Consider the following 27,887-nt stretch of genomic DNA (forward strand, 5'->3'; position numbering starts at 1 on the left):
GGTAGTTGCTTAAAACCCCCGTAGATGCAACCTTGCGACGCGTCCGCCGGACCCGCTGGCCCAGCAAATGTCCTTCCCAACGCACTCTACAGCATCGAATGTCCCGTTAGCGATGCCCGCCCAATTCCTTCCTCCATCGATAGTAAAGTCGGAGCCGCTGGTGCCGACCGCTATTGCTACCTGTCTCCTACCAGGTATCCAACTGACGCCGGACCTATAACCGCGCGGGAATGAGTCAGCTTTGTGCCAATTCGCTCCGCCATCGCTTGACCAGGCGGCCGTATTGTTGCTGGCTGTAGGCTGTTCGTAGTCGCCTCCGACTGCGATACCGTGTCGTGTGTCGCGAAAACGTACAGAGAACACTCCAGCTGCTGCGCCACCAGCGATGGATGAGTTTGCGACTTGCCAGCCGTGACTGACGCTGGAGGAGGTAGTGTAAAAGATACGTCCCGGGTCAACCCCTCCCGTCGCCAAATACCATCGACCCGCCGCAGCCTCTATGCACGTCCCACTGGCCGCGAAACCGAACTCGCCCTCCAGTGCTGGCGGCATTGTGTTGTTCGAAACGATAGCCCAATGCACACCACCATCCCACGTCTCCAGTAAGCGGAACTTGCCTTGGACAGGATCGCTCATTGCGACACCATGACTTTCCCTTCCTTTCCTCGTCTCGAATGACATGCAGTCGTAGAAGGCCGTTTCCTCTTCATTGACGAACGTGCGTTTCCAATTCTTTCCGCCGTCACTCGTAATATAGATGCGGGAAAGATTTCCTTCACCGATTGACAATGTTACAGCAGTGGTCCTAGAAAAGGCTTGAATATCGCGGAACTGAAAGTCGGATGCATTCTCTGTCGCGGCAAATTTCGGAGACACGTTCGTCCATGTCGAACCTGAGTCGGTGGTCCGCAGAACAGTTCCGTTGGTCCCTGAAATCCAGACAACCTTTTCGTTGACAGGTGAGAGGCCGCGAAACTGCTGTGTACTGTTGGTAGGTGTAATCTCCCATGAAAGAGGCTTTGGAGATGACGGATGCGCAAGCGTGAATGACGCGACGGGGAGCAGGAGAGCAAGTATCTTCATGACGAGAGCACTAAGAAACAAGGAGGTATCCAGTAGCAATTGTTCAGAAAAAGGAAGTTTGTATTCGGGAAGTGAAGTACCATCAAAGGTAGCTATCTTTATTAGCACCATATCCATAGGGTACCCCGCAACGGCCTTTAGCCTCGATAGGAAGGTGCGACATTCGCCGCCAGAAGGAGACTGATCAACTTGAATGTCCAAGGACCTCGACCGGGTGCCTATCGATAATGCAACGTGTATTTGGCTCTGAATGTAAGGTTACAAACATCCGAATTTATGTTTGCGCCAAGTCTTTTGTCTCTTGTCAGACTTGCACTGTAATCCACTTTTCAGACCGAAGCCGGCCGAAAGCACTGGCTAGATGGTATATCGGTTATCTCTAGCCAGATTTTGATGGACTTCTTTCTATCCCTACTCCAACAAGAGACGGAATAATGCGAACTGGACTTCGTTCGCTTTGAGAGATGGAATATAGCTTGCTTGCGAACCTCGATTGCATGCAGAGAAGCGACCGAATGCGTCTCGTTTGAAGTATCCATCGGGACTCAATGTAATGGGATCAGAGCTGCGTACGCACAGTGTTCGTTCAGAAGAGCTATTGAGAGACATTAACCAAGTACGACATCAGATCGCTCTTCGGTTGATCTCCTCGATAGCACCGTTGAAGTGATATTGAGCGGTAAGTTTGTTTGATCTGATGTGAGACCTCGCAGCTTTATAACACAACGACATGATGCTATCTATTCGAGTCGATACCGACCATTCGTCCGGCTTCAAAGCTTTCCCGGTGTAGCCCACAGTGAGGCAGAAGCCCTCGGCCGAGCACGTAGCGCTGACATCGTTGTCAACCCCAGGATCGTATCGCTTGGCAAATGCCAAACTTTGGCACTCCAAGCACCAGAAGAGCGCGACCCCAAGGCACAATTTGGTATTCATGGCTTGGCGTTCCAAGAGCATATCAGGAACGGCCCGTATTGCGCACTGACCGTACTTCCGACAAGGTCCCAGAAGCCCTTCTGATAGGGTAAAATCGTGGAGGCTCGAAAACATCTTTTCGGCCGAATCTCACGGAAAAGCGCAGCTAAACTATGTCGCAGCGGGGATATTACAATCGCTTCGCTTGGTGCACTTCAGCCCCAATAGCCAAGCAAGTACGCGTGAGTCCACAATGGCTGTGTATGCATGAAAGCTTCCGAGGGGGTTTTATAGCACTTTTCTGGCACGCTAGAAACGTATGACTTGAGCAACAAATGCCTTCACAGTTCCCCATCTTACATCAAACCATTGACTGCAATCACCCACTTGCAAGTACCGACCAACCTTGACTGCATATTACACAAGATGGCAAAGTGCGATAACCCTCTAGGCGTAGGAGGTATGCCCACCAAAACTCTCCATTCATCAACTGTCAACTGATCTCAAGTAGTTCATGAGAAGCCACTGTTTAGGAACATGACGGCGCATGAGCTTCTTATCACGATAGCTACCGCAAGCTCGATCATCGCAATATCCCTTTCGCTATATCTAGTTTATCGCCACCTGACAAACTACACGCAGCCGAAGTTGCAGAAACTGTGCGTTCTAAGCTGCCCTCCCTTACCCTATACGGGAGAAACTGACACAGCTTCATAGAATCATCCGTATCGTGCTCATGGTACCGATATATACCATCTGCTGCACCTTGAGCATCCCTTTCTACGAGTCTAGCGTCTACTTAGGCGCTATATACGAATTTTACGAGTCACTCGTCATCGCTTCATTCTTCCTGCTGCTCTGCAGATATCTTCATACAGACCTGCATTCAGTGCGACAACTCTTCTCCATCGTTGAGCCCCAGCCATGGGTGCTTCCGGTACGGATGTTTAGGAAATACGTGCTTCGGCGCAAGACGACCAATACGCCTAATGGCTCCAAATACTTCAGCGTAAGTCTTGACCAGATGGTCACCCAGTATGGAGTATTTCTGACAATTTATCCCACTACGTAACAGATCATCTGGGTTTGCATCCTCCAGTTTTGTGTCATAAAGTTCTTTGGCGCTCTTACGAAATGCATCACCGAAGCTCTCGACGTTTACTGCAAGACTTCCACCGATCCAAATCATGCTAGGATATGGGTGTGTAGCCAACTTAGACGAGCTATCTCTAGATCGATGCTAATACATCTACGACACAGATACAGGTTATCGAGATCATCTCACTTATCATTGCTATGGTTTGCCTTTTGCAATTTTACAAGCAAACTAAGCTCGAGCTCGCTGTTCATCGACCATTATTGAAATTCGTAGCGATCAAGCTTGTGGTCTTCCTATTCTACGTACAGAGCGTGAGTTACTTGACCGCGTAGCCTGATAGCACAGAAGGCCCTGACATATACAGTTTATATTCAGCCACCTCACGAAGAAAGGCGGCGCAATGAGTCCGACTGACAAGATCTCATATCCTTCCCTCGCTGTCGGTATTCCAAAAACTGTGTTGTGCTTCGAAATGGCACTGGTCTCGATGCTCCATCTATATGCATACCCGTATGACGTATTTCAGACGTACAAGGCAGTCGATAACTCAGAAGAGAATGGTATCCGCGAGAGTCGCAACGGAGATGACGAAGCGATGGAACTTTCACCGCAGGAAGACTCGGTCATGTTGCCGAGGAAGATGCATTGGACCAAGGCCATCATTCACGTTTTGAGTTTCAAAGACCTCTGGCGGGCACTTCTACACTCTTACCATAGTGTGATAGATCATCGTCGAAAGCGAACAACGGCCCGGCATGCAGCGACGAATAGCGAACAGGGCGTGGAACCGTTCGTGACGACTAGCCTGGCAGAAGCCTTGGATGTGATGAGAAGGCGCAACAACAACTGAGCAGCTTATTCTCAACTGAGAAAGATGCAGCTCTATGCTTCAGCAAGATTATACAAACAGCCACATGATTCGAATAATTTCGTACTCCATAGTGTAAGCCTTCTACAAAGAAAGAGCATGACAGAAATGTGGGTACACCTCATGTCTTCGTAGATCAGTACTTTTGTCCGTCCTGTGCTTCTTCGTTTTCCGTGCCCACTATTTCTCATTCATACAGATTAGAACGGCCCGAATCGAAGGTCAGCATACCGTATCTACCGTATACGCGCACGTCCCTGGTAGAAGGGTCCAGTGAACACTATACGAAGGCTGTGCACATCCACAGGGTCGATACCATACTATCTTGTTCGGACGAATCTAGGAAATCAAGCATCATGGCTTACGCAAAGCTTACGACGACAGCAGAAAAATCAGATGATAAGTAGACTTGATGTATTGCAATTTGAAACCGAACGTACGATAGGTTTTGGAGAAAAGCATGCTTACATGTGCTCGATCGCGGCTTCCGTAGCTTTCAGAGCTCCGACGACAGCAAAGCAGATCATTGGCGTTATTGCGTAGCTAATGGTAAGGAACTTGGCGACAGTCATCTTCATCGACTCAGCTGCGCCCGTGACATCGGTCAAGGCTACTAAGATCATAGCGGGAGGACCGGTAGGCATCAACATCATCGAAAACCAAAGCATGGGGTCTGCATCGAGAAGTTTTGTTTTTGATGCGACTACCCAGATCAAGGGTATGCTTATCCTATTGGTAATTAGCCGAATGATCTTACTATAGCCACGGTGAAACTTACAAGGGCCAAATGATGAACCTAATCAAGGTGACAATTGCCAAACTTCCTTTGCGAACTTCACCACTATCCTCACCGCGCTTCATTCGCAGCATGCTCTTGCTGAGCTTTACTCCGACAACGATGATCTGGGTCGTAGCAAAGAGCTCGCCAATATTCTTTATAGCGGTCGTAAGCCAAGCATTGAGGTATCCGCCCTCGTTGCTAGGACTGAAGAAAAGCCTATGGAGAGCCGGTGTGAGCCCAATGACTGCACCGACAATGGCACCTAGCAATGGAGCATTGGCAAACTGCCATGTGATGTTCAAAGTCTCTTGCAGCCATGGCGACAAATTATTGTACCACTTTTGTGTTTTGAGATACCCCTTCTTCTCAATGCGATTCGCGGGCTTGGTTATGCGCTGTGGGAGTAGCGAAGTCTCCTCGTCGATGATTCCTTCAGGGCCTCGCTCCATATCACTGCTCTCGCCGTCCTCGTTTGCCTGGCCGTTATCTTCGTCATCTTCTCCTCCTTGTTCGTCAGATGCATCCTCATCTCCCGGCCTTAGCAGACCAGGTCCAATGGCAAACGTCAGCGAGTTGCTGACCATGGCATTCACCAGAAAGTATGACTCGGCACGATCCATAGCCTGGCTGCCAGACTCGCCACCAATGAGGATAGCATCGAGAATTTGGGTTTGTTTGAGCGACTGGATGAGAAGAAGTGGAAGCGAAGTTGTGTTGTTGAAAGCGATGGCTGGTGCGACCCAGGCTGGTAACTTGAAGATGCGCGTGAGGAGGCGGCCAACGAAGACAGAAAGTAGTGTATATGATATTGACCATACTGTCCGCGTAAGCTTTGATTCTGTCAACTGTATGGTGGGATTGAACTTACTGAGGACGGGCACATATCTTACGCCTGTGTCTTGATGCAGATTGGAGCCAATCTTATAGATCAACAGCGCCGGTAGAAACATGCGCACACATAGCTTGGAAACTTCCTTCGCCGCTTTGGGCGATAGTAAATTGCATTGCGCTGCAACAACACCGAAGGCGATGGTCAGAAGGACTGAGAAGGCAGCTTGAATAGCGCCTGTGAAAGGTACAATAAGTTCGCCTGCAGCCACACCCATGATTGCATTGACTGTAGTGGTAGGATGCTGGGGGAGGCTCCGCAGTGATTGTGTGGTGAGGAACGGAAAATCGGCACGATCTCGGTTCCAGGTCAGAATGATGCAACGCTCCAGCTAGTTCTTAAGCAAAAGGCTAGGGACATGGAGTTTAGCATCATCGTCGTCGCGCACGCGACATCTGCGCGTTCCTGAACCATGACGTCGGTGCAGCGGGCCAACGTTGAAGACGCCAATCCCACGCCGCGGCGCTATCAGTCGGATTAGTCCATCTTTCTCATGCTTTTTGCATCTTCATTGGGGGACGCGTAACTAGGCGCCAAGAATATATGATGAGTTGTGTCTCGTACTCTGGGCAACTAGGTAGATTGCGAGCTGAGAGGTGCACATGGCGTCGATGGAAACCTGGCAAACTTGGTGGGTGCGGAGATTGACGATCGCAGATTGCACACGTGTGGGCCCGCGGAGGCTGGAGCTCCAACGCTAGCTCCGAGCTGCGGTTAGTCATCAATCCCCCTGCTTGACAGCTCGTCTCATCCAGGCAGTTTCACCCCTTCACATTTCGACAACTCTATGCGCTTGTCGAGAAGCAGTGGTAGTATTACAATATGTAAAAAAAGGGAGTCTAAGTCTGAAGAACACCAACTATGCAACGCTAGGAAATCTCTCTGATCACATTCTCGTCCACCTCCGCCACAGCCTCGCCGGCTTATAAGCCGCCCCGTATCGGCTCCCATGCATCGCATTCCCCGCCAAAGCTTTACGCCGCCTTCTTTGTAGCCTTGGTCCTCAACTTCATCATCAAGTACACCAGTGTGTAACTGCTCACTGAGAACAATACAACGATAGCAGCGTTTCTCCAACCATAGTATTCCTCCGCTAGGTTCAGTGTCCGCAGGTAGTCTGCTCCAGTCTTGTACTGGCATACGCGGCAATCGGCGGTGGCTTCTGGGTTAAGCAAGTTGATACCGACGCCCATACCCTGCTGATAGACTGAGAGGTACTCGCCACAGGTCTGGTTGGCAGCCGGATCGAAGATGGCGAGTTCGCTTGTCTTGCAGTCGACGTCGGCAGACCAGGTGGTGAAGACGAGGAGAGAGGACATCAGGTAATTGAAGGGGTCAAGGTAGTAGAGCCAGTACCTCCAGAATGGCTCGATCTGGCTGTAAGGCACGAGTACTCCGCAGAATGACACGAGAGTTGTGACGAAAAGAGGATTGACGAGTGAGGCAAACACCGCGTTGGGAGAGTAGGCGGCAATCATCTGTCCAATGCCGGTGTAGAGAAACTCGTAAACAAGCTGTGATTGGTCAGTGTCCGCATCAGATGATAAAAGATAGGGGAGTTGCTTACCACAACGAAAAATGTGCTGCCAGCGTACTTCGCGGCGCCAGGAAGGCCAGCAGTAAAGTACCAGCACACATAGTACATGACCGCACATACTACCAGATACGGAAGTTCTGAAACGATCAGACCTGTTACGAACGGTGCCCAGTGGTATGTCTTGCTCTTCTTCTCACGTGTCTCGTAAACATCGCGACGCTGGATGAACAGCGGCTGCAGCTGGGAGATGACACCAGGAGCAACAAAGATAAAACTGAAGACAGTGAACAGTCGCAGTTGAAGGTCTTGGAGACTATCACCAATCATCCAGAAGGTGAAGCCGTTCAGCAAGGCCAGCAGGATGTGCATGAGCACTTTATTGTTGACGTACTCAGTATTGCGGAACAACGAGATGTTCATGCGGTGGGTGACGATCTTGACTTGCTCCCACATGGGAGCTGCGAATTGATGGCCATCATCGACGGTACCTGGTGGCTTAGCGGCGGCCTCCGCGACGATGTTGTCGAGCTCTTCAGTCATCTTCTCATGCTGGGGCGACTCAAGCCAAACCTTGTTCCAGTCAGTGTCTTTAGACAGACTACCGGAGACAACCTCGATCATGTGTTCGGCAGGGTTAGCCTCGCGTGGACAAGGCGCTCCGTGGCTGGCAAAGTAAGACTTGACTGTGCTTGCATCGTCACCAATGTCGCCAAAATAAACCGTCTTGCCGCCCTTTGCGAGCAAAAGAAGGGTATCGAATTGCGCAAAAAGCTGAGCTGACGGCTGATGGATCGTGACAAGGATCGCCTGTCCGACCTCTGCGAGCTTGCGTAAGAAGCGCACAGTGGTGAAAGCAGCTTCTCCATCCAGACCAGACGTCGGCTCGTCAAGGAAGATCAGAATGCTAGGCTTCGAAACTAGCTCGACGCCGATTGTCAACCGCTTACGCTGCTCTATGGAGAGACCAGCACCAGGTTGGCCGATTAGGGTATGCTCAATGTCATGGAGTTGTAGGAGGTCGATAATGGTGTCAACATAGCGAAGCTTCTCCTCTCGTGGGGTTTCACGAGACTGTCGGAGGAGAGCTGAGAATTCCAAGGCCTCACGCACTGTGGACAACGACTCGTGTACGTCCATCTGTTCAACATAACCTGCCGATCGCTGGAATGAGACGGGAAGGTCGCGCCCATCAACCATGATAGATCCACGGATCGTGCCGTCGGTCTTGCGTTGGGCGAGAACGTCCAGTAGTGTTGTTTTGCCAGCCTTGAGAAAAGTGTTAGCATCAAGACGCATACGAGGGACTCTAGATTGTTACTTACGCCTGACGATCCCATCAAAGCCCCGAGAGTACCTGGCTTCACAAAACCTTGAACGTTGTCGAGGAGGACGCGATCGCCCGAAGGGGTCTTGACGGTGTAAGTAAGGTTCTTCCACGTGAAGATAGAAGTGTTGCGGATGAGCTGGTTGGCGAGTGATCCGTCGGAGCTGGAAGACTCAAAGCTGGCTTGTGGCTTCTCAACAGCTTGCGACTCTTCATCATTAGCTTGGATATGCTTGTTCTTCTTCTGCTTCTCCCTGGGAATGAGGAGTCCACGTCCACCTTCGCCCATCTCCTTCCACCTTGAGGTGAAGACAATAGTGACTGCGACGAAGAATACCCACCATGCGAAGATGATGCCGACGTTGCGCCAGAGATGGCTATGGCTGAAGGACATGGAGGCAAGATACTGATCTCCTGTAAGTGTGCTCGCTCCGGGTTGGGCGCCGTTGACACCCATGCATGACTGGCCACCTTCACCAGGTACATATCCTGGTCCGTTAGGGACCAGATTAGGGCCCACACACGGTACCTGTGTGTTGTGGAACTCGTTACCAAGCAAAGCTTCGAACCCATAAGACATCGGGTTGATCCAAAAGATCCACACGAACCAATCCTTCATCTCTGGCTTGATGATCATGTATCCCATGTACATGAAGAGTGCTGAAACGAGAAGGCCTGAAGCTTTAGTCGCTGCGTCAAATGTCGGGAAAGCAGCACCTATCATTCGGAAACACGCCGTCATAGCCATGGCTGATGCGAAGATGATGATCCAGAATGTGAAGAAAGCTGATGCAGTAGTCTCGAGTCCGACCATAAAGTATATGACAATTCCAAAGTGCGTCATCTGGAACAGCATCAATGGTATGTCAGTAGCAATCTGGGCGATGACGAAAGCGGCAGGGTAGTGCATGGCGAACGATCGATGCTTAGCCAAGACAGGTCTTCCGGTAAAAGAGTCGGTCACCTCCGAAAGTCCCATATAGGCAGGGTACAGAAGACAGAAGAACAATGCGCCACCTTTGAGGAAGAGACCAGCCGAGTGGTCTGGCGCTTGGTAGAACAATGATCCAGCGACGAGAGCTTGGATGAGAGTAGAGACTTGCTTTACAATGAGCACAGGCTTATCACCCCACAATATCTGATACTGCCGAGTGACTGCCGTCTTGACCTGAGAGTAGAAACTCGTGGTTACTGTGGTGTTCTTTGGAAGGCCCTTGTGCTTGTCCCGAGCTTCCATCTCCTTGAAGTCGATCGTGTTCTGCTTCGCTTCGTCGGTTTCGGGGTAATCGAGTTCCGCCACCATTGTGGCCTTGATGGATGACTGTTCATACGCTGCTCGTACTTCTTCGCCGTTCCGCGGAAAACTCTTCTCGAAGCCTTCGGCGATGGCACGCACGTCCGGGGTTGTGACGCTGGTGAGGAAGTCGGCTTGGTTCGCCGCTGGATCGCAGAGGAACCCAAGATCTTGCATGAACGGGACAGCCTCTTCCCGCGGGCCATAGTAGATCTGCTTGCCCTCATCGAGGATGAGCACCTTGTCGAACTGCTCATAGATGCCGTTGCCAGCTTGGTACAAGGTTGCAATAGTAGTCAATCCGAGTATGTCGGTCATGGCACGCATAGCCTTTGTCCAGTCCAATGCTGTTCCAGCATCGAGACCTCTGGTGGAGTTGTCCCAGCAAAAGACGCTGCCGCGCGTAGCAAGACATTCCAGGATAGAAACCCGCTTTCGCTCACCACCGGACACACCACGAATGTACTCGTCTCCAACCTTGGTATCATGCGTGTGCTCAATACCGAGAGATCTCAGTAGGAACTCTTTGTACACTTTGGCGTATTCTTCGTGAGTTGCGATATCAGGTGGAAGGTTGTAGGGGACCTTCATACGCGTCGCGAAGTCAAGGGTAGCGCCCACAGACATGGTAGGGAAGAAGATCTCGTCCTCCGTGTTCATAACTGCGTTTAGGTCAGTATCCACAGTGTCGCATCGCTTGGATAATTCGTACTTATTTGACCACGATACGCCTTAGCTTCATCGCTGGACATGGAACCGAAGGAGACGTCACCCTCAATCTCCGCGTAACCTAACCGGTGATTTGATAGGATATTGAGCAATGATGTACAACCGGCTCCCGGATTCCCTAGGACAAGGAGCATCTCTGCGATGTATTAGCACTGCTCTTCCTTCCATATTCTCGATGTAGATGCGACATACCTCCAGGCTTCACGCATCCATATGAGTTATCGATGATAGTCTTCATTGGAGTATTCTTTCCGCTCTTTCCGAACGGGTTCAGTTGCGACAGTACATTCTCGTTGAAGAGGGCATCGTTGCTGATGCCCTTGACCGTGAGGTTCTTCCATGTCACACCCAGCTTTCGGGGCTTTCCGCCGTTTGCCTCGTTACGCTCCCTGAGTATCTCGACTTCCTGGGTGATTGGCCATGTTTCGCTGTCATTCGGCGAACTCTTGTAGGGGGTTATAGAATTTTGGTCGTCGTCGACACGCTCGGTACTCGACCCGGAAAGGGGAGTTTCTGACTGCATCGGGTATTCGATATCGCACAATATGAAATGTATAAGATATTTGATCAGAATGAACTGATATTATTATACAGAAAGTCTAAAAACGGTAGAATGAAAGATGAGATAGTGAAAACTTGATGCTTGAAACTGGAGAGGCCAGAACTGCCCATCCATATAGCCAAGTACCAGATTGTACTATCTACATTATCTCTGTCATAGATCTGAAAATACTCCGTGCGCCATCTTGCGAATCGCTTGGCCGGAGGGACGTCAAACCGCATATCTTTGTTGCGTAGACAGTATTTGGAGTGTACGGCCGTAAGGCCAAGGTTGAAGGGACGAATGTACTTTTTCGCGCTATTCGGGCCGTTGTGTACGGCCACGAGAGTCGGAGGATCAACGCGCCGCCCTGTGTTCAGCCCCGACTATGCGCCCTAAAGCAGATTGGAAATCTACCCAGTATTCGCGGGAGTCCGATTACTGTGGTGCCTACCTTTTGGCTTACGGACGTGCTTATGGTAAATACATCGTGTCTATTTCCTGATCCGTTGTCGCGCGAGACTTAGTAATGTACCGAATAGTAATCACCGGCGTGCTTTTTTCATGTGCTTGAAGACCTTTCTTACCTAAGTAGCGCAATTACGCTCGCTGGGCGGCACGTCAAGCCATGGACACAGGGACCACCCATCGATTAAAGCGCACTACGTGCTACAAAATTCAGGCGACAATCATGCAGTGGATTGTATGAGCTACATTGCGGATTTACACATCATTGCGACAAAGCGCGGTCGCTATCTATGTGCGACTTCGTAAAGGATACATTTTCCATGTGCATCGCGACTGTGAGAGCATGCGGAGAGCTGATGCGAGACAAACTTGGGAATGCTTACGTCATAGAACGGTAGACATCGGCCCATTAGAAGCCCCTTGATAGCTGCCTATCTCCCGTCGCTCAACATCAGGGAACAACATGCAACTAGTGTACCACGCACGGCGGTAACGATAGCGATGCTCACAATGGGATCGTCAATCTTACTTTCGTATGCATGTGCTTACATGAGACGGCTCCGAACGAAGTTCACGTGGGGTTCTGACATTCGGGTCACTCGATGGGTCATGTGATGGATTGGGAAGCGAGTATATAGACCTATTGTATTGTCCCATGTTGCAACGGCAGTTATCTGGTCAACACACTAACTCGGATTAGATGATTGGCGTTTTGCTTCAACAGACAATGAATGGCATGATTAGCGGCAAGCTTTGCACGTGTATTTCGTACCAATGTTAAGCTTGCTAAAGAAACACCAATGAGCTAGATACAAGATGTAGTATAACGCTTTAAGCTAGTCTCACATCTCATTGCCTCTTGCTAAAAGCCAGCGTCAAACAATCACAGTTGCTCATGTACTCACGCCAATGGCATTATCCTCGACTGACCGCTCCCTTCATGTTCTTAGGCCGGTGGAAGCTGCTGCACTTCCCTAGACTGTTAGCCGGAGAAGGACAGAAGTGCCGACTGCGAGGAAGTCCCGCATCTGACATGCTCACAGAAATGAATCGCTACCGTAGAAGGACGATCGACGAAAGGGGCTTAGTCTCCGAATAGTAAGGCCCACACAGCTAATCTCCTTTTGATTTAACAGGGATGAGTACCACATGTAACGAGGAAATTCCGCGCCCTTAGCTCTGACCGTCACGTACACTCTGGCGTTCATCATGAGGAGTGCCATATGTGCTTTCCCATGGAGCAGCAACCGTAAGTTGGTATACAGATGGCGAAGAAGGGCGTGTCGATTTTCGGCTATGCGCTGTACTCAAGAGGCCTCGCTAGCAGCGTTATCATATGATACTCAAAGCCTCCTCCCATAGTCGTCGAAATTGTTCTTCCGCATGCTGTGTCCTGTACCAAAGCACGCCTTTGATGCATTGAGAAATTTCATCCCATGAATACAACTCCAAGTCACGAGCGATAGGCATAGCTTTCGTAGTGAACCAGGCACACGTCGACGCATCCTGTGATGCGACCATCCCAACGGTGAAAATCCACAAAGCCAGAGGTCCATGTAAAATCGCCGATGTGGGTGGAAGACTTCCGAGATTGCTTTTGAGTTCCATGACCAAGGAGGACTGCAGATGCATGTGCGAGAAGTAAGTTGGTCCGTGAACGATGAGCATATACAGTGCTATAGCATATTGAATGCAGTGAGATGTCGAAATCAAGCTTAGGTTTCCAGGTTGTGATGTGTCCGGAGACCAGGCCAAAAGCTTGTGTAGGATGTAGCATGTCAAATCATGGAGATCCGTAGTTGAGAGCTTGTGCTCATGTGTTATGTGAAAGAGATGGTGCAGTCGCAGGAATACGTCCCTGATAGAAGGATCCAGCTCGAGATTAAGAAAGCCGAATGGAAGCTGATCTCGAGAGATGGCTTGTGATTCCAACCACTGAGGTATTGGTGCTATCCCGTCACCAAGGTGTAAGTCATCCTGTACCTTGAACTGCGGAGTTTGCTTAAGTATCATTGAAACCCTGGCAGTGAGGATCAGTATAGTATGCACAGAGGGCGGAAGAGCAGCTAAATAACTTACCAAGAAACCATGCGTGCTGTGAGAGGGCTTGTAATCCTCAAAAGATGTATGCCTCCTCGCAATCGTACCATCTCCTTAACACCGTCAATGTGCATACTGCCGACTGTTGTGTTTCCTTTACCATACTATAGTGCCAGATGTCAGCCGATCACATGCAATGAATATTTGGGTCTAGAAAACCAGCATACCTCTATAGCTGCAAGTGTAACAACGGAATCCATAGTTTCGTCTTGAGAAGCCAATAGCGGGTCGTTGACTCGTCGCCGGACCAAGGAGATGGAATCTGCCATGAGAACTTCTGAGTTCTCGAAGCCTTTCTGAGCTCTCAGCTCAATATCCAAGGATGCAGTCTGGAGGCTGACGTGGAACAGAGCTGGGTCTTGCAACGCAAGAGGCCACCACGACACAACGAACGGGTTAGACGTTGGTTTGAGATCCAATGGATAGTACTGAAAGGCGATATTTGACAAGACTAGCCTTGGTCAGTCATGATAGAAGATGCACAAAATTGAATGCAGCATTTTCATAGCGCGAGTATGGTGGCTGCGCCGGCATGACTTCTACTACTTACAGTGAATGATCAGTTGCTGCACACGAGCCCGAGGTAGTCTTGTTGTTGGATGGGCGTCGAATGGATCGAAAGCTTGACTCCCGGGATCAACCCATAGTACTGGGGAGGAGAATGATTCTTTCTGGACGACATCTGCGTTATGAGAGTATGTAGTCTCGGGGGGCGACAAGGTAAGCGGCTCGTTGGCATAGACACATTTGGTTTTCTTCTTGAGACATCGTGAGCATTGAGGTGTGCGAAGATCGCAGCTCAACTTGGATCTCGCGCACGCATCGCAGGATCTTCTGAGCGTCCTGCGCATATCGAGATGAGATTCCGAGGTTCAAGCATGACTTCTGGGCATGAAGGAGAGATGGGGCCCAGCGCAGCGGGAAGCCGCGGGTCACTCGCTTATGTTAGCGTCGACAAGGATTGATGAGACGGTGTCCGCGTGCCCATCACGCCGATTGTCCAACATTTGACAACGCGCACTCTTCCTGGCTCGTGCAACGTTCGTAGTCCGAAGATGTTGAAGTATCAAATCTGAAAATTCCCATCCCAGTTCGGAACCTATGGCAATTGGACGGTATAGGAGCGTGAGGCCGTTAGGTGAATGAGAGAGATTTTGGCCCAAAGACACGAATGCGCGATAGTCCTGCTAAATGCGAGTAGTGAAACGCCTCGTAAAGCTTCGAATTATCTTACTCAATTTCCAAGCATGCCATTGTCCAGATGCAAGCGCATCGCATTGTCCTAATCATCCGTCGATAGCTCGATAGCTTTCAAACAGATTTCCTGTTGAACACACCAATCACGTTACAAAACCACAGTGAGTTTGATAAATAAACATCGAGCGTCACATTGCTTGCAAACCTCAAGATTAGCCCTCAAATGTCTAATACGAAGATCCTTTTTACACAAGGAAACCCTCTGCTCATATAATCTATTTCTCGGCTCCTTATACAGTCAATCGCGACCCTGATCGCCACCCGGCCAAATGCACCGCAGATCTCGCCCTTCCAGAAGCCCAACCATCCTCATTTTACGATATTGCGGGGAAGCCCAGAATAGTCCAACCGACTATCAAACACGCTGTCCTTGATGCTGGTGATACCGGAGACGAGGGTCATTAGGCCTGGGTTGCGGCTCGCTTAATATGGGTAAATATGCATAGTATGTGGTCGAGAGTGGACGGAACGGCTATTGGATATTAGTAGTAAAGGGATGGCAGAGTGCTATACGGTGGCCAGAATTCGTGTTGATCTAGATATGATGCAGATCTCGTAAAGAAGCTTGAGACGGCAGCAGCGAAGCTAGACTAGGCGCAGGACATATAAGAAGAGAACAGAATCACGATCGTTGCAAGAACACATCGAGTACATACACATGAACTCCCATCAAGCTCATCATCATTTGATTTAGAGACCCGTATCGCGCTTCAAACATCGCTGCACCATCAGTATAACAATTTAGGCTTCACCCCCATCGCCACCAATGCGGTTCCTACTCTCACTCGCCACCCTTCCGTTCTTAGCCCTCGCCGCCCCGCCTTCTTCTCCAACAATAACGCGCATCGTCTTCTCTGGCTCAGGATGTCCTAATGACTCGGGTTCCGTCAAGACAGATAGCGCAACTCTCAGTGACACCGCCGGCGTCTCCTTCACGCAACTCAAGGGCGACTCAACAGACAACTGTGCTGTGCACATTGAGTCGGCCGGGGCTAGTTCCGGCTGGCAGGTCGCTGTCCGACAGGTTGATTATGTCGGCGATGTCAACTTGAAGGGAAACAGTGGGCTGGACACGTACACGCAGGTCTTCTGGAGTGAGAATGCTGGGAATACTGTAAGTCTGTTGATTTCGGCAAGACATATAACATGCTGATCATCTTTAGGGCGTACTTACCGGCGGTCTTACATGCGCGGGTCCTGAGATCAAAGACTACATCACTGTACGAAGCAGCACTGCGGACCTCAAGTGGTCGAAGTGCACTGGTACGGACGGAAACCCCGGTATCTTAAATGTCAATTTCAGACCAGTCATCCAAGGTGACTTTGGAACGTATGACTTCAAACACGCTGCTTGGAAGCTAGAGTGGCGGAAATGCTAAAGAGTCGGACAGGTTGCGCATGAGAAGAAACATAGGAATGTATATAGATAGTGTGGTGTTTTTAAAGCAAAATGTAAAGATAGGACACATTGATGCAACTCTTGTTTTTCGTTCTTCCGACCGCACCTGAACTCTCCCTGTTCATCAGTATTGCAAACTCAACCCGGGAGAGAGAAATCGGTGTCCCCAGAACCAGTCTCGATTGGCGCATCTTCCGGTGCCCCAGTTTGCGGAAGGCCTAACAGGAGATCAGCACATGCAATAGTCCAGCATCTCACTCAGATTGGATGTCCCGTCCCTGTCCCATATTCAAAGCACGCAAAGATAGCCGTGCGATAGTATGGCGATAGCTGGAGCGGTGGTTGAACGCGGCGTGACTGTTAACGACCGACGCGTCTAGCGCGATTTGATCATGAACCAGCGGACCGACGTCATCATAGGTATTGCGACCAAGATACCAGCCACCTGCATTATCATCCACTTCACATTGCCCACAACAAAATCTAGGTTGCGAAGTCTGTTAAACACTAATATTACACTTACTAAACAAGCCCTAAACAAATATAGCCGGCAATGATCTACCAGCTCCGCACTCAGCGGAATTCCGCACGTTTGGCATCCTTTCGACAAGGGGCTTGTGTGCGCCTCTCTCCATCGACTTGATCCGTTGGTTTGTGACACCTTGACCAGCCGCGAATAGTTTTAGTCACTGGCGCAATGAGAGACGCGTGTTGGGTCGGTAGCGACTCATGGCGGACATCCGCAATAGGCAGCCATGCAACCTCACCTTTCAACTAGCAATACTTCTATTGTTGAATCGAATCAATACTGACTTGACGCAACACACAATTCCAGCGATGCAAAACACTTCAGCTGGTAAGAAATCACAACCCGTACATCAATTCCTACTAACAATGACCCCAGAGTTGGCTTTTAGGGCCTTTATAGAGGACAAGTTCTGCTTCGCCCTTCCCCTTGATCTCGTAGACAACAGAATCGAAGCTCATGCCCCTATACGTCAATATCATGAGTCTTTTCAACTAGAGCTGAATGAGCTTGAAAGCAACCTCGATACGTCGAAGCCAGCCTATATCGTTCTCCGCCGTGGCGACTCGGTCACATTCATCACATATGTGCCATACCGTGCCAAGGAAGAACTTCGAAACCTTTTTCTCGAACGCAGACACAGTGTCGTACAACAACTCGGCGCAAGGCATATATCATACTCAATTATATGCAAGGAAATTGCGGAGATCACAGATGCTCGATCCTGGGTAGAACGAGACGCAGAGGCTCTCTCATTGAGTACTAAAAGGATCCAATGCGATAAAAAGGAGTCATGTGGTTGCCCTGAGCATAGTAAGAGTGACCTGGAAGACGTGGAATACAGGAAGAACAAATGTCGGCTTTGTGATCGTCGCATGAAGAACAAGATCTCTTCTGAAGCTCTGGAGGCACTGAGGGAGCTACAGACTCCATGTACAGCCGTGCAGATGGTATGGTACCCCTTTTCAATACGCACATTCATTATGAGCGCTAACCTATTCCAGTTCGTTGACGTCGCCACCGAAACTCTCGAACTGAGCTACATCAGGAACGGCATCATCCCCGAACATGTCGCAGCGACACTCCCGAATGATAGGCCCAGCTTTACCTTTTATCGCCATCCAGATACCCAGCTACTCTACTTCATATTCCATTCCCCCGACGATGCCACAGTCCAGGAGCGTATGAAGCACACAATGGCTATACCAGGCCTCATCAACGTTCACTCTCATGATCGAAATGTTCATGTAGATCAGAAGATCGAAATACACGATCCAGATGACTTGGTTTTCGAAGCCAAAGATGAGCGTATTGGCAGATTTAGGAGCGTATATTTAAGGAACAAGTTCGAGGGAACGGAGAGCACGTACGACAATCTGGAAGCAGACAAGACCTTTTATGACAAGGTCAGATAGTTGAAGCACGATTCCTGCTATCAATCTTCAAGCTTTTCTTCATATCCATCACACTTGCTGACGACAATCAACCTGCAAACCTAATTTGAAACATTTCAGGATCAACTGGCGTCCAGAAATCTTCTACCCGGCCATTGATCCCATCTGCACCACCAAAATTATCCATCAAACACCCGTCCATGATATTCACAGTCTCCACCCAAGTATCCATCTCACGAAAGGTATACCAATCATGAAGGTGGAGCCGTTGTAACCCATTACCTATGGTTCTGCTCAAAACATCGTACCTCTCGCCTACCACGTTTACTCCTAGATATTGATGTGCTAATTCCAAGTTATGGAACATGTATAGCATCTCCCTACCTGCTTGTTGATCTAGGCTCCGAAGGATGAGGTAGCCTTTGGATGGTTGAACAGACATGAGGGAGTAAAGAATGAAAACAAAGATGTGGTCAGAAGGTTACAACAAAGACCAAGTAAGTATGACCTTAAATAGCCGCACGAAGCATGAGGATAGTAGCAAACTGAATAGACGTCGTTTTTTGAATTTGTGATTAGATAGTTGTTGGTTTGACCTTCAAGTCATGATGAATCAGGGGCTTCCCTATCTCTACCATGCTGAGCAATCAACTTGCTTATTCCGTCCGTCCCATTTGCACCACTTTTGATGTTCTCGAAGCATCCGTCTACCATGTCCGCACATTCGACCCAGACAACTATGTCCCTCCCATCGATGAGGCGAGCTCCCCGTTTCTCTATGTGGAATCTTCTTAGCCAATCAGCACTTGTCGCCCCGCCTGTAACACGATACGATATCGGAAGTTCCCCAATGTACTCATCCAGGTAACGATCTGCTTCGGTCAAACTGTTGGACTGGTATAGTATAGTCGGTAAAGCATCGTCTGGTTTTTCGTAAAAGACTATGTAAAGTCTGGGTCGTGGTTGTTCTAGCATACTGTTGGATACTAAGTGTGGGTGTAAGAAGTAAGTGTACATCTCACATCCACATCGTCAGGAGCACTTACGATGGCTAGGGGTTGAGCGAAACAAGAGGGTGAGGAAGCGAATGAGAGTTTGCCATAAACTAGGTCACTGGTGTTGAGAGAAGGAAGCAAACAGACAAACGCATACGGTTCTCCCCCTACTAGTCTCCTTTCACTGTACGATCTGATGAGCTGCAAATAATGCATCGAAGTATCAGGAGTTGTCTCGTTCTATAGCGTGATTCTCGTATCCTATGGTATCGTACAGCGCAACTACCCCGAATGCTAAATGTTGAATATAACGCCGCTGCTTGTATGCAAGTGTATGCCCCCCCGGAGTGCAGTAGAGATGATAAAAAAGTATATAATGCGAAGATGATACACGCCTGATGCAAAAGTAAAGACCAAAACAATGAAGACAATGCACACATACTCCTCTTCTGAAGGAGTCGCTGTACCCCTCTCTTCAGCGCAATCGTGTGTGCACAAGGCCTATGCCTGAACGCATGTCGAAGTCTTGTAGTGTACAAGATTCCTCTTTATCTACTCTCTTGTCTTATGACCAAATGCATGCTGCCTGGAAGATCAACGAGTTTACATTGTCTTCCTCACACGCCTCCTCTTTCTCCCACTATCAACTTCTATACTTGAGCTCATGGTATCCCTCGCACTCCTCGGTGTTGAAAAGCGTTCGCGGATATGCTCTCGGATGACCTTCTTAGTCTTATCGCGCTTCAGTTGGCGCTCTTGATCCGGGTCGACGAAGCGATGGACAGTGCGGTGGTCGCGAATGCGCTCCTCTTTGTCGTGCTTGCCTTCTCTTTCAGTCTTGGGCCAGGGAAAGCCATAGAGCTTCGAATGGCGTTCGCATCGTGGGCACTCTTTACGCGTGTTGTAGCCGTCCTGCTGAACGAAATCTGTGTCGCATGTTTGGCAATTAACCCACTTGGAGTATTTGGCTGAGAGAAGGGCGTTTGATGTCATGTAGTCACCTGGCTTTCGTGTATTCTCGACATAATCGGCTTCGTCCCCCTCTTCGATCGTGATCGGCGTCCCGACGCGGTTCTGAACGTCGAAGCGCGACTTGGAACGTGTCGTGCGTAGGGTAGGTCGAGGCTTGCGCTTGACAATCTGCTGGTTCACGTCGTCAAATTCGAAGCTCTCAGAAAGTTCGCTGAGATCGGACATGTATGCGTCTTCGTCTGCAGGCGGGGAGGGCCACGGGGCGTTTACCGTTGTCGTAGTAATTTCCTCCTTCACTATGGCCACCCCAAGCGCTGGGCGATCTTGTATCGTCTGAGAATCAACCTTGTCCTTGTGATCGCTAACTTCATGTGCATGATCTTCGTCTATCGATGTAGCATCTGTAGACGAATGAGTCGACTTGGGTGAGGCCGCCGCTATAGATGACTGTGGGGACGGTTCCCGTGACGAGCTGATCAAATCCGTGTTTACTGTCAGAAGGCCCTCATGCTGCTGATTGCGATTCTCGTGCGATTTTTCTGGCAATTCCTCCAAGCTGGTCGCCGGGTCTTCGACACTCGACACTGGGAGTTCCTGGCGCAACGACGATGTGCTATGTGCCTTCTTGAGCGTCGTTTTCCGAAGGAGATTGGATGTGTGTTGTTTGTTTGGCGAACTCTTTTGCTCGAATCTTGCACGTTTCGGGGCTGGTGTCGAGTCGCGCGAAGGATCCTCTTCTGTAGAGTCAACTCGTGGCCTCTTGGCGGAAGAAGAGATAGTTTCGGAGGCGGTGTCATCTGTATGTACTTCGTCTGTGACCTGCATCTCATCTTCGTTCTCGCCGTCGTTGAGTTCAACACGCTTCATGGGCGCCCAGCCGTTTTGCTGAAGACTTTCGCAAGTATTACACAAGCACTCTTCGTTATCGTCACCAAAATAATCCTCGCCATAGGAGACTGTAATCTCCTCTCCTTCAAGAATGGGCTTCACTGCAACAATCTGCATGCCATCGTAGCCCTTGGTTGTGAGCTTTGCGTTGGCGTCGCAATCGTGGTTGGCGAAGCGCGCGGGGCCTAGGAACAACGAGCGCGTTTTCTTCCTACTGGAGATCACCAAACTGAAGTCTTTGCGCGCCAGCTCCAACACCTTCTCTTGCTCTTCTGTCATTGCCACTTGCACTCCGGTCAAGTACTTGATCTCCTCGCGGGGGTTGATGTCTCTTCGCGCGGTGATTGAAGCCTCGTGTTCGGTAATCATATAGCGGTTGGTGGTAGTGACCTCAAATTGGCAATCTGACATGTAGATGTTGACGTATCTCCGGAGATGTCGTCTGAATTGATCCTGATCCCGCTCATCCTTCAGACTGTTGACGAACCTGCGCAGTCCTGGCAACTGCAATAACTTGTGCACTGCCTCGGCTGGGTCCTTCTCCCAGACAACGTGTTGCCGGATGATGTCGGCAACGTCTTCCTCATGTAGCCCCCTTGATCCCGTGAATCGGCCGCCTCTGTTCTTGCGAATCTTAGCCCAGAAGTACAGCTTGTCGACAAGCGCGTCGGTGATGATGTCGTCGAAGGTGGCAAGCTTGTCCAGCGTGAGTTTCGTTGAAGGCGCCATGATCGCGTGACGCGGTGGTGAAATGAGGTCGAGGGTGTATGCGCCAGCGGCCGTGGGTCGTGGAGATCGTGAGGAGTCGTAGAGTTTCGTGATTAAAGGGGTGGTTGGTAGGGCTGACTGACGTTCTTGTAGCCGGGAACGCAGCGACAACGCATTCACCGTCAAAGTACAATAACAGGGACACGAAAAGGAGAGGGAGCGCCACAGACAATAGCAGCGATGCGCGCAAGGAGAGGAAAGAGCGACGGGCGCAACCGCTCACCCGACGAGTATGTGCGGGAGTAAGTGACCTCGACAAGGCTCGCGGCGCTCAATATCCCTGTACTCAGCCGCCCTGCTTATGGAGACGCGCATAGGCACTTGCGCTGGGGTGAAAGCATAAGCGAGAAGACTGGGGTGACGGCGCAAGCCGCCGAACTGCCAGAGAAAGCCCGACACTACGACTTGCAACTTTGATGCTGCCGACCTAGACAACCACCCCACTGCACAACCACAAACAGCGCGCATCGTGGCAGGCAGTCGTAATCGCAATTTCACAGCAAGGCACTCAAGATGATTCAATTAAAGGTGTGCCGAATCCGGCGATCAAGGCGGCAGAGCAAGGACTGATATCCGCCCTTCTAGACCCTCGTAAATTGCATCGACAACTCAGGCGCCGCCATAGTCGAATGTGTCAACGTCCTCCGATCGAAACGCCCCGCGAAAGTCGGTACGTCTAGTGCACCGTGGCAGAGGAGTTATGCTCGCAACAAAGGCTGATGGAAGCAGGCGACCGCATAGTAGTAGTCGTAAAGAAGCAGCGAAATTTCGGTCCGGAAACCGGTAACAGCGTCTCCATCAGCGCAGCGAACAAAGTACGACGAGGAGATGTACGACACGCGGTTGTAGTACGGACAGCGAAGAAGTGGCAGAGACCAGACGGCAGTGTAGTCAAGTTCGACGACAATGCCTGCGTGCTGATCAACAAGGCTGGCGAACCTATTGGATCCAGAGTCAGTGGTGTCGTTGCGGCGGAACTGAGGCAGAAGCAGTGGTCAAAGATCTTGTCGCTGGCGCCCATGCATGTGTAATGACATATGGTTGGTCCTATACATGTATGACGGCATGGCCGTGGGGTGAAAGATGCATTTTTGGGAGTCTATGGAGCGCTTTGGAATGTAACATTATGTGTATGCCACTAAACTATACCCACGGGTATCTGAAGACCGCTTTTTCCTGAACTCCTCGCAGTAAATGTTGTGAGAATAAACGCCAGCTACATGCATTCATATCTTCGTCCTCCTAGCTATCGGACGGGCGCGAGACGTGACCACATCCGGCGCACACGTAGTAAAGGGCCTAAGAGAGTCAGGATAGCTCGTGAACTTGTCCGGAATACTTACCATGCCCGTCTCGGCGGTCCGCTGCTGCGACTGGAAGAAGACGGCTTCATTCTCGCCGCACTCTGTGCATTGTTTCTGGATACGCGGTAACTAGACACGGGTACAGTCAGCGAGCACGCTCAAGAGCAAGCAAGCAACTGTACTGGTGGGAGACGCAGGGGGCGCTTTCAAGACGTGGGTTCGTCCCACATGTCTTCATCGTAATCGTCGTCGTAATCTTCAAACATCTCATCCTCCTCGCGCATCTCCTGCTGGGGACGCTCTGCCTGCGGGTCCTCGTCCTCGGCCTCCAGCGCAAAGCCAGGAGCCGATTCCTCGCCGCACTCCTGGCACATGATGGGCATGCCACACATGGTGCAGCAGGGCATCTCCTCAGAAAGAGCGGCCTGGGCAGCTTGGGCATCGGACAGGGAGTAACCAACCGTGGGATCCTGAGCAACCTCGGCTGTGACACCGGCTGTGGCTCCGACTGTGGACGCGATTTCGTGGCGCATAACGCAGGATGAGGGCGCTTCTTCGGTGAAGCTGCATGTGCGGCAGGCGAAAAGCAGCTTGTTCTCGGACTTGTCTTCGCGGGGGAACAGCAAGTTGGAACTACACTTGGTTAGTGATAATCTTTGTCGCAGGAGACCTTGGCAGGCTGCTCACCATTCTGAGCAGAAGCGGAAAAGAATGGGCTCCTTGCCGCCCTTGGAGCCTCCCATTTGTGCTGCTGGAGACGCCATGTTGGGTGCGGATGTGGTGGGTGCAAAGGTCGTAATTCGTGTGTGCTCGTGTAGCGAGTGCAGTCGTGTCGGTCGTATTATTGCGCGTGTCGAGAAAAGTCGAGAAAAAGTGTATCTCGAAAGAGACGTCGATGTCGGAGTCGGCGCAGAGTCACGTTGGTGAGCGCGGGCCACCCGTCTTGATTCGGCTGCTGTTGCTGTGGTGCAGAGCCGCGCTCTTTGTTTGTAAGGCGCCCCCGCATTATGACCTTGAAGCGCCGATCGCCTTGTCCACCGCCTGCAATTCTAGACGTCGCTCCACGCTGCCCGTATAACAACCGTGCGGAGACTCCTATCAAGCTCTGCACTACTTGCGCTCTACCATAGCATACCCCATTCTACTTTTACAGAAACAACATCAGCAGAAATGGTAAGCATCGCGCCCCGCAATCCAGCTTACCTTATGCACCAACTCACGCGTTGCAGTCGTCCGCCGAGACTGGACTCCCTGAAGGATGGGAGGTGCGCCGCTCCAACACAAAGAACCTCCCATACTACTTCCACGCCCAGACAAAAGACTCGCGATGGGAACCACCACAGGGAACAAACCCAGACAAGCTGAAGGCGTACATGGCTGCCAACCACAGCTCCAAGGGCGTCGCACCGGCAGCCGTCGCAGGTACTGAGGGCAAGATCCGATGCGCCCATCTCCTTGTCAAGCATCGCGACAGCAGACGCCCGGCTAGTTGGCGGGAACCCAATATTACGCGCTCAGTGGAAGAAGCGCGGACGATGATCGAGAATTACCACAAGCAGATCCAGGCCTACGAGGAGGGAAAGGAGGACCCTAACGCCAAATCTCTGTCGGAGCTTGCAACCACCGAGTCAGATTGCAGCAGCGCTCGCAAGGGAGGAGATCTGTAAGAAGTTGCGACGCTGAAGACGTCGGGAGAAACACTAACGTCACCAGGGGCTTCTTTGGCAGGGGCGACATGCAGAAGGAGTTTGAGCAGGCTGCCTTTGACCTGGAGAAGGGCCAAGTGAGCGGCATGGTCGAGACGGCTTCGGGCGTGCACTTGATCCAAAGGTGGGACGGCTTTCACATGTCTCAGTATGGTGCTAACAGTGCGCAACACAGGCTCGAGTAGTCCACTAGTCGCGCGAAGACTAAAGCATGAAAGCGTGATGTACCGTGATGAGGGGTTTACTGGGACGCGTGCGGGCTATGCCAGACTGGAAGAGTTCGGGAACGTGGCTCAGACGCGTCGTCGATGACCACCCAAGAGCAAACAGTGATGGTAGTACTAAGTAATACTACTATCATAACACATGCATGTGAAAAGCGCCTCAGGACGCAGCACGTTCAAGGTGTCGTGTCGTGTGTCAATTTACATGATTACGTCGTCTGGCATGCTCATTAGATCGACCAGGCATTGGTCAGAGACCATACGTCGTTGAACGCGTGCTGACGACAAGCAGACCACAGTCCAGATGGAGATAGAGTTTGTGGGGCCGGAACCAGAGACGTCAAGATGAAAATTCTCGCAATCGCCCGCACACAGCCCAGGACCAAAGTCGGGGTCTGCTACAAAAGCGCGCAGTTGGACAAGACAAGTCGTTCAATCCATCTCTCCGTATCACTCCTGCGCTTTGACAGAGACTTCGGCTAACGCGACTTCCCCCGCCAAAGCTATAGCTACGCTACTGCAGTAAGTAGGCGCCGGCCTCCATGTACATATGTACCTCAGTCAGCTGATGTTCAAACTTGAAACGCGAGTACTAAAGACGCCTTAGAGCATTCCTCGAGCCGTTTGCACACGTCTCTCCTCACACTCGAGCGGTTTCAGTGTGTGTGGCTGGTTTCGGCATTCCTGGAGCCTGCGCCTCGCCCCCAAGCCAACTCGGTTCCGGATCAGCCCGAGACCGCAAGGAAGCGACGGGCCAGTGACGTATCATGTAAGTTGGCTGGCAATTTTTCTTTTTTTGGCGTCAGCCCACCTCAGCAGACGAGCAGCAGCAATATTCGGGCGCTGGATCTGGACATGCCGAGAGGTTCGTTTTGGGATGCTCTTGCGTCGCGATAGCGTGGCGGGCATGCCGTGCAGCAGTAACTGCAGGTGGGCAGCCATGATCCCGAAAGTCTGGGAATCTCGCCCTAGCACCTTTTTCATTGTCCGCGCACGCACAGCGTTTTTCCCTGCGTCACAGTAGCCCGCAATTTCACTGTCAAGCTCCTGGGCATTTGGGCTCACCAACCACAGTGGCACAGCCTTCCCGCCCCTTCACCCCTTCATCATCTGTCCAGGCCTTGTACCCTTACATCTGCGGCATCCCCGATTCCTCAGCCCGTGCAGCTCTTCGCACCGTGAATTGACGTAGTCGCTCCGTCAAGCTATATGGGAAAGTGCCTTGGGCCGTAGATTCCCATAACCATCAACACGCACCAACGCCGCCCGCAAAGTGCCCGCACACCCCTGCCCGACTCCACACCTCGCCCTGTTTACTCCGCTAAGACCTTCGATCACCAGCGCTTCCGCGATCTTTTACCCTTCCACCTCCACCACCTCACACACAGAATATTTGTCTAGAAGATTCCCGTCGCTCTCTACAAATACTACTCACGCTCCTTTGAGTCTTTACAAGCATCACTCATTGCTGTGCACCCCGCAATCCACTACCCAGTCTCAACCTCCACTGTTTGTCGACCACAACTCCACACAGACCTATCCGACATACTACACTGCCGCTATGGCTGCTCCACTATCTCCCCACCCTGTCTATCATGACCCTATCCCAACACCGCGCCGCAACTCGAGTCGCAAGACTATTGCTTGCCTCTCACGCACTGCCTCCAATGTGGAAACTGCTCGCACCGTCTGCCCCAAGGACGGCGATGCATTCAGCTACGACCCTATCCACTTGCGCCATTGGAACTGCCCTCAGCAACTCTGGGACTGTCTTCCCAAGCAAGTCCAGTCTAGCCTAACTGATGTTCAGCGTGCAGGCGCCGCTGTTCTGACTGGTAAGTCTAACCATTCTCCGTACACTTGGTTTGATGCTAACTAGATCAGGCTTCGCGCGTCTTGACCAGCACTTCGACAGCTTCGAAGTCGACCCCAAGGCTGCCGGAGACGAGCTTCTGGTTCACCTCGACGAACTCCCTCCCCCCAAATTCCGCACAATCAGCAACGCTAGCAGTGTATTCCAGTCTGACTCTTCCTCGCCTCTCACTACTGCGTCAACAGCCTCTCAGTCAGGAAGTGCCTCGCCTACGACTCCGGCTTTCTCTGGCGTATCTGGATCTCAAATCATGTGCCCTGGTTCACCCATCTGCCTAGGTCCCCCAGAGCTCTCTCGCTCACGTGAGCGCTCCTTCTCTACGCCGCTTAGGTCGCACGACGCCAAGTATGCTGCTGAGCTGTCGCACCTGCGAACTGAGGCCCTTCCCCGTCTACGCCACAAGTCTTACAAGGTCGATACAGAATGGCAGGAGGCTAAGCGTGCTAAGGGTGCCCTCTCCTCCGACGACATCAATGCTTTCGAGAACTTCTGGGCCGAGAAGAAGTTGCTGATCCTTAGTCTCAATGAACGCGGCAAGCGCCTTGCAAGCGCCGCCGGTCTTGCCACCACCGGACTCGGCTGGTGCGCCCCATAGAGGCTAGTGATGTGGTTCTCCTCGAACCGGTCTCTTGAGATGGTTCAGTGAGCGCATCAGTCACGCGACTTGGCACAGCACAACCACAAACTTCCTTTTCTTTCCCATTTCCTTGAAGTTTCATTTCCCCTGGTTTCTGCTTAACTTCCTGTGCGTTACAAGCGAGGAGTTGGTCGGTTGGTATTCATTCATGTAGGCATCTACACTCACAGATCGGGAAGATCTACTGGAATGGACATAATCCTATGATAGATCTCATACACGCCCATATCATCATGACGGCGGTCTCACGAGAGATCCATTTTGGTTGCATGGCGGTTGCCATGCGATATTGCGACAAATTCCACACGGCTCATCT

At 51.0% G+C, this 27,887-nt stretch overlaps 10 protein-coding genes across 10 annotated transcripts; 5 read left to right on the plus strand and 5 right to left on the minus strand.

Moving 5' to 3' along the window:
- Positions 1 to 9: 9 nt before the first annotated feature.
- AA0111_g8627 (hypothetical protein) lies at positions 10 to 1,083 on the minus strand (the record flags this gene model as incomplete). Its single annotated transcript, XM_028655095.1, has 1 exon — positions 10 to 1,083. The coding sequence occupies one exon, from the start codon at positions 1,081 to 1,083 to the stop codon at positions 10 to 12; it is 1,074 nt and encodes a 357-aa protein (XP_028503747.1).
- Positions 1,084 to 4,429: 3,346 nt separating this feature from the next.
- Positions 4,430 to 5,852, minus strand: AA0111_g8628 (hypothetical protein; the record flags this gene model as incomplete). The annotated part of the gene is made up of 3 exons (XM_028655096.1): positions 4,430 to 4,694; positions 4,744 to 5,563; positions 5,615 to 5,852. The coding sequence occupies 3 exons, from the start codon at positions 5,850 to 5,852 to the stop codon at positions 4,430 to 4,432; spliced, it is 1,323 nt and encodes a 440-aa protein (XP_028503841.1).
- Positions 5,853 to 6,609: 757 nt separating this feature from the next.
- Positions 6,610 to 11,042, minus strand: AA0111_g8629 (ABC transporter G family member 14; the record flags this gene model as incomplete). The annotated part of the gene is made up of 5 exons (XM_028655097.1): positions 6,610 to 7,149; positions 7,203 to 8,438; positions 8,495 to 10,452; positions 10,503 to 10,655; positions 10,712 to 11,042. The coding sequence occupies 5 exons, from the start codon at positions 11,040 to 11,042 to the stop codon at positions 6,610 to 6,612; spliced, it is 4,218 nt and encodes a 1,405-aa protein (XP_028503843.1).
- Positions 11,043 to 15,651: 4,609 nt separating this feature from the next.
- Positions 15,652 to 16,264, plus strand: AA0111_g8630 (hypothetical protein; the record flags this gene model as incomplete). Its single annotated transcript, XM_028655099.1, has 2 exons — positions 15,652 to 15,999; positions 16,049 to 16,264. The coding sequence occupies 2 exons, from the start codon at positions 15,652 to 15,654 to the stop codon at positions 16,262 to 16,264; spliced, it is 564 nt and encodes a 187-aa protein (XP_028503733.1).
- Positions 16,265 to 17,121: 857 nt separating this feature from the next.
- On the plus strand, positions 17,122 to 18,225 carry AA0111_g8631 (hypothetical protein; the record flags this gene model as incomplete). The annotated part of the gene is made up of 3 exons (XM_028655100.1): positions 17,122 to 17,140; positions 17,189 to 17,760; positions 17,815 to 18,225. 3 exons carry the CDS (start codon positions 17,122 to 17,124, stop codon positions 18,223 to 18,225), a joined length of 1,002 nt encoding a protein of 333 aa, XP_028503732.1.
- A 1,577-nt stretch (positions 18,226 to 19,802) lies between these two features.
- Positions 19,803 to 21,788, minus strand: AA0111_g8632 (Histone-lysine N-methyltransferase; the record flags this gene model as incomplete). Its single annotated transcript, XM_028655101.1, has 1 exon — positions 19,803 to 21,788. One exon carries the CDS (start codon positions 21,786 to 21,788, stop codon positions 19,803 to 19,805), a length of 1,986 nt encoding a protein of 661 aa, XP_028503735.1.
- A 552-nt stretch (positions 21,789 to 22,340) lies between these two features.
- On the plus strand, positions 22,341 to 22,858 carry AA0111_g8633 (hypothetical protein; the record flags this gene model as incomplete). The annotated part of the gene is made up of 3 exons (XM_028655102.1): positions 22,341 to 22,355; positions 22,413 to 22,497; positions 22,557 to 22,858. 3 exons carry the CDS (start codon positions 22,341 to 22,343, stop codon positions 22,856 to 22,858), a joined length of 402 nt encoding a protein of 133 aa, XP_028503734.1.
- A 479-nt stretch (positions 22,859 to 23,337) lies between these two features.
- Positions 23,338 to 23,895, minus strand: AA0111_g8634 (hypothetical protein; the record flags this gene model as incomplete). The annotated part of the gene is made up of 2 exons (XM_028655103.1): positions 23,338 to 23,764; positions 23,819 to 23,895. 2 exons carry the CDS (start codon positions 23,893 to 23,895, stop codon positions 23,338 to 23,340), a joined length of 504 nt encoding a protein of 167 aa, XP_028503729.1.
- A 406-nt stretch (positions 23,896 to 24,301) lies between these two features.
- AA0111_g8635 (hypothetical protein) lies at positions 24,302 to 25,022 on the plus strand (the record flags this gene model as incomplete). The annotated part of the gene is made up of 4 exons (XM_028655104.1): positions 24,302 to 24,304; positions 24,361 to 24,794; positions 24,845 to 24,961; positions 25,013 to 25,022. 4 exons carry the CDS (start codon positions 24,302 to 24,304, stop codon positions 25,020 to 25,022), a joined length of 564 nt encoding a protein of 187 aa, XP_028503728.1.
- A 1,600-nt stretch (positions 25,023 to 26,622) lies between these two features.
- AA0111_g8636 (hypothetical protein) lies at positions 26,623 to 27,529 on the plus strand (the record flags this gene model as incomplete). The annotated part of the gene is made up of 2 exons (XM_028655105.1): positions 26,623 to 26,896; positions 26,946 to 27,529. The coding sequence occupies 2 exons, from the start codon at positions 26,623 to 26,625 to the stop codon at positions 27,527 to 27,529; spliced, it is 858 nt and encodes a 285-aa protein (XP_028503731.1).
- Positions 27,530 to 27,887: the final 358 nt, after the last annotated feature.

This window comes from Alternaria arborescens (assembly GCF_004154835.1).
Source record: "Alternaria arborescens strain FERA 675 chromosome Unknown contig_22, whole genome shotgun sequence".
Taxonomy (NCBI): domain Eukaryota; kingdom Fungi; phylum Ascomycota; class Dothideomycetes; order Pleosporales; family Pleosporaceae; genus Alternaria; species Alternaria arborescens.